We start from the raw sequence: 5,397 nt of genomic DNA, 5'->3' as shown, positions 1-5,397 counted from the left end.
AAAACTACAAAATTAGCCGGGCATGGTGACACATGCCTGTAATCCCAGCTACTCGGGAGGCTGAGGCAGGAGATTCGCTTAAACCCAGGTGGCAGAGGTTGCAGTGAGCTGAGATTGCACCACTGCACTCCAGCCTGGGCAACAGAGTGAGACTCTGCCTCAAAACAAAACAAAACAAAAAATCCCCAGAAATTAAAATTTGCAAGACAGGCCAGGCACAATGGCTCACACCTGTAATCCCAGCACTTTGAGAGGCTGAGGTGGGAGGATCACTTGAGCCCAGGAGTTTGAGACCAACCTGAGCAACATAGGGAGACCTCGTCTCTGTTATAAATCAAATATACAAAAAATTAGCTGGGTGTGGTGGTGTATGCCTGTAGCCCCAGCTACTTGGGATGCTGATGTGGGAGGATCACTCAAGCTCGGGAGGTCAAGGCTGCGGTGAGCTGTGATTGTGCCACTGCACTCTAGTCTGGGCAACACAGCGAGACCCTGTCTCCAAAGAAAAAAAAAGTCTCAAGACAGCCATTTAGTAATGAATAAAATAGCTGATCTCCCTTTATTTAAAAGACTTTCACTTCAACCAGAGAATTAGAAGCTAAAAAAAGGAAAAGACCTTCACTACTCAATATTTCACTGCCAGACTGCAATTCATAAATTTCTTGGCTTGAGGTTCTGTTTTTTTCTTTTCTTTTCTTTCTTTCTTTTTTTTTTTGGCAGGGAGTCTCGCTCTGTCACCCAGGCTGGAGCGTGGTGGCACGATCTTAGCTCACTGCAGCTATTCTCCTGCCTCAGCCTCCCAAGTAACTGAGATTACAGGTGCGTGCAGCTGCACCCAGCCATGGCTTGAGGTTCTGGAAGCCACGTTTCGTCAGTAAGGTGGCAGCCAAGTTTATATTTGTCTCCTACAAGATGCCTTGCAACACAATTACCTCACCTGTTAAGAGGAGTTAACCATATTATCTCAACTCTCAGAACTGTTCAAAGAAACAACCAGGTTCTCTTAAAACGCAAACGCCTACCAAAGGATGTAAAAAAATAGCTCACATGAAGTCAAACACTGGCACTAAAATAGTCTCAAGTCGGCCGGGCACAGTGGCTCACGCCCGTAATCCCAGCACTTTGGGAGGCCAAGGCGGGAAGATCACTTGAGGTCAGGAGTTTGAGACCAGCCTGACCAACATGGTGAAACCCCGCCTCTACTAAAATACTGGGCATGGTGGTATGCGCCTACGGTAATCCTAGCTACTCGGGAGGCTGAGGCATGAGAATCACTTGAACCTGGGAGGCAGAGATTGCAGTGAGCTGAGATTGCACCGCTGCACTCCAGTCTGGGTGTCAGAGCAAGACCCTGTCTCAATCAATCAATCAATCAATCAGTCAGTCAAATAGTCTCAAGTAGATGGCATCATCAAACACACCAGGCTGGGTGCCTATTCTATGCCAAGCACCTTGGCTGACACAGAGAAGTATAAATCTCTGGAGCATATATCTCTGGACATCACTTCAATCACATTCTCCCCACACAAAACCAACCTCCCAGAATAGAGGAAATCTAAGATGATACGTGAGAAAAGTTCTGAAAACTCTCTTATTTGATCCTCACAACCGTTACCTGTGAGAGAGGCAGGGCAGGGATGATTATCCCCATTTTACAGATGACAAAACAGACTCAAAGAGATTCAGTGATTTAACCAAGGTCCCACTGCCAGTCAGTGGAAGAGAGTGGGTTCCTCCCATGTCTCCAAACTGCCCCAACATGCTTACACTCTAGTTGTAGAGGTAAAACACAAACATACACGAAGAAACAATGCCCTGCATGCAGCAGGTGCTCAATTAATGCATATTGGTGGTGGTGGTGGCAGTAATGGTGACTGATGATGATCGTAATGAGATGGTGATACTGGTGATGATTGTAGTGATGACGATGGTACTGATGATGATGGTACTGGTGATGATAGTACTGGTGATGATGGTAATGATGATGATAATACTAGTGATGATGATACTGATGATTATGGTACNAGCACTTTGAGAGGCTGAGGCAGCGGGATCACCTGAGGTCAGTAGTTCAAGACCAGCCTGGCTAACATGGTGAAACCTCATCTCTACTAAAACTACAAAAATTAGCCGGGCATGGTGACACATGCCTGTAATCCCAGCTACTCGGGAGGCTGAGGCAGGAGATTCGCTTAAACCCAGGTGGCAGAGGTTGCAGTGAGCTGAGATTGCACCACTGCACTCCAGCCTGGGCAACAGAGTGAGACTCTGCCTCAAAAACAAAACAAAACAAAAAATCCCCAGAAATTAAAAATTTGCAAGACAGGCCAGGCACAATGGCTCACACCTGTAATCCCAGCACTTTGAGAGGCTGAGGTGGGAGGATCACTTGAGCCCAGGAGTTTGAGACCAACCTGAGCAACATAGGGAGACCTCGTCTCTGTTATAAATCAAATATACAAAAAATTAGCTGGGTGTGGTGGTGTATGCCTGTAGCCCCAGCTACTTGGGATGCTGATGTGGGAGGATCACTCAAGCTCGGGAGGTCAAGGCTGCGGTGAGCTGTGATTGTGCCACTGCACTCTAGTCTGGGCAACACAGCGAGACCCTGTCTCCAAAGAAAAAAAAAGTCTCAAGACAGCCATTTAGTAATGAATAAAAATAGCTGATCTCCCTTTATTTAAAAGACTTTCACTTCAACCAGAGAATTAGAAGCTAAAAAAAGGAAAAGACCTTCACTACTCAATATTTCACTGCCAGACTGCAATTCATAAATTTCTTGGCTTGAGGTTCTGTTTTTTTCTTTTCTTTTCTTTCTTTCTTTTTTTTTTTGGCAGGGAGTCTCGCTCTGTCACCCAGGCTGGAGCGTGGTGGCACGATCTTAGCTCACTGCAGCTATTCTCCTGCCTCAGCCTCCCAAGTAACTGAGATTACAGGTGCGTGCAGCTGCACCCAGCCATGGCTTGAGGTTCTGGAAGCCACGTTTCGTCAGTAAGGTGGCAGCCAAGTTTATATTTGTCTCCTACAAGATGCCTTGCAACACAATTACCTCACCTGTTAAGAGGAGTTAACCATATTATCTCAACTCTCAGAACTGTTCAAAGAAACAACCAGGTTCTCTTAAAACGCAAACGCCTACCAAAGGATGTAAAAAAATAGCTCACATGAAGTCAAACACTGGCACTAAAATAGTCTCAAGTCGGCCGGGCACAGTGGCTCACGCCCGTAATCCCAGCACTTTGGGAGGCCAAGGCGGGAAGATCACTTGAGGTCAGGAGTTTGAGACCAGTCTGACCAACATGGTGAAACCCCGCCTCTACTAAAAATACTGGGCATGGTGGTATGCGCCTACGGTAATCCTAGCTACTCGGGAGGCTGAGGCATGAGAATCACTTGAACCTGGGAGGCAGAGATTGCAGTGAGCTGAGATTGCACCGCTGCACTCCAGTCTGGGTGTCAGAGCAAGACCCTGTCTCAATCAATCAATCAATCAATCAGTCAGTCAAATAGTCTCAAGTAGATGGCATCATCAAACACACCAGGCTGGGTGCCTATTCTATGCCAAGCACCTTGGCTGACACAGAGAAGTATAAATCTCTGGAGCATATATCTCTGGACATCACTTCAATCACATTCTCCCCACACAAAACCAACCTCCCAGAATAGAGGAAATCTAAGATGATACGTGAGAAAAAGTTCTGAAAACTCTCTTATTTGATCCTCACAACCGTTACCTGTGAGAGAGGCAGGGCAGGGATGATTATCCCCATTTTACAGATGACAAAACAGACTCAAAGAGATTCAGTGATTTAACCAAGGTCCCACTGCCAGTCAGTGGAAGAGAGTGGGTTCCTCCCATGTCTCCAAACTGCCCCCAACATGCTTACACTCTAGTTGTAGAGGTAAAACACAAACATACACGAAGAAACAATGCCCTGCATGCAGCAGGTGCTCAATTAATGCATATTGGTGGTGGTGGTGGCAGTAATGGTGACTGATGATGATCGTAATGAGATGGTGATACTGGTGATGATTGTAGTGATGACGATGGTACTGATGATGATGGTACTGGTGATGATAGTACTGGTGATGATGGTAATGATGATGATAATACTAGTGATGATGATACTGATGATTATGGTACTGGTGATGATGGTACTGATGATGCTGGTAGTGACAATGATGATGGTGATAATGATCATGATGATGGGAGAACACAAGGCACAGACAGTGTGTACTAAATGACTGACAGGGCTGATGAATGCTAAGGGAACTCACCTGAGTCCTCTCCATACCAGTCAGCCTGGACATCCATCATGGAACTCATGGCTACCCCTGCACCTTCTGGTCTTCCCTCCAAACTCCGAGAAAAGTGATGGTCCGCATCATCCTTGCTCGGGGCAGCACTGTTGCGCAAGAGCGCCTCCAAGAACTGCTTCACGTGGTAGTTGCTGTAAGCCAAGTCAACGGTCTGGCCGCTGGGCAAGGCCTCCTCCACGTGGGCCAGGTTCAGCGGGGCAGCATACTGCTGCAGCTGTTCACCAACGTCCACCTCCACTTCGTCAGCATCAAATTCCACCTTGGGCTCTATCCGTTTGGGTGGAGTAGAGAGGTCGCTGTCAGCCGAGCCACCGACAAGGCTGTCTTTCACCACCAGTTCCAAGGGGTGGCAGTCTCCGCAGTCACCGCAAGGGGACTCTCTCAAGCAGTCCACGCTCTTTTCTCCCGCCGCTGGAGAGGAGACCAAGCTCTTGGTACCACAGGAGGTACCCTCCCGGCCTGAACTGGGGCTTCCACTGTCAACCTGATGAGCCGCCGCTGCCGCCGCCGCTGCAGCCGCCGCCGCTGCTGCCGCCACTGCTGCAGCCACAGCAGCCTCCTTCTCCATCTTTCGGCAAATGTCGAGGGATGACCTAATGTATGTCTTGCAGAAGTTCACCACATCATTCATCTGCAGGTAGCTGGCAGCCGACATCACTTCAATCACATTCTCCCCACACAAATCCAACTTCCCAGAATAGAGGAAATCTAAGATAATGGAGAAGGCATCAGAGGTGACAATGTCCAAGGAGGCGGTGCTATGCCGCCCGCTGTCCTGGATATAGTGAATGAGCAGGGCTCGGAAGTAACCGCTGTTAGCAAACAAAATGTTCCTGTGGGCCTTGAAGATCCGCCCTTCCACAATGATGCTGCAGTCACAGAAAAAGTCCCTCTTTCTCTGTTCATTCAGCTCCCCCAAAAGCTTGGCATAATAGGATTGCATCTCCATTGCTCCGCCAGCTGCTGCTGCTCCAGAGGAAACCTGTATCTCTGTCAAGATTTTTCTTAAGTTAATTCACAAATCTCAACCTCTACAAATACGATTTTTTTTTTTTTTTTTTTTTTTTTTTTTTTTTT

At 47.5% G+C, this 5,397-nt stretch overlaps 1 protein-coding gene across 1 annotated transcript in view; it reads right to left on the bottom strand.

Annotated features, from left to right (window-relative positions):
- Positions 1–5,397, bottom strand: part of ZBTB8B (zinc finger and BTB domain containing 8B) — a 26,810-nt gene that overhangs the window by 12,089 nt on the left and 9,324 nt on the right. The window contains exon 2 of the mRNA XM_017884428.1: positions 4,279–5,310. Coding sequence (XP_017739917.1) covers positions 4,279–5,269 — 991 coding nt within the window. The 5' untranslated portion in view covers positions 5,270–5,310. The remainder of the gene's footprint in view (positions 1–4,278; positions 5,311–5,397) is intronic.

The sequence above is a fragment of the Rhinopithecus bieti genome, unplaced genomic scaffold (assembly GCF_001698545.2).
Source record: "Rhinopithecus bieti isolate Rb0 unplaced genomic scaffold, ASM169854v2 scaffold_13029, whole genome shotgun sequence".
Lineage (NCBI taxonomy): Eukaryota > Metazoa > Chordata > Mammalia > Primates > Cercopithecidae > Rhinopithecus > Rhinopithecus bieti.
This window is presented reverse-complemented; position numbering and strand designations above follow the sequence as displayed.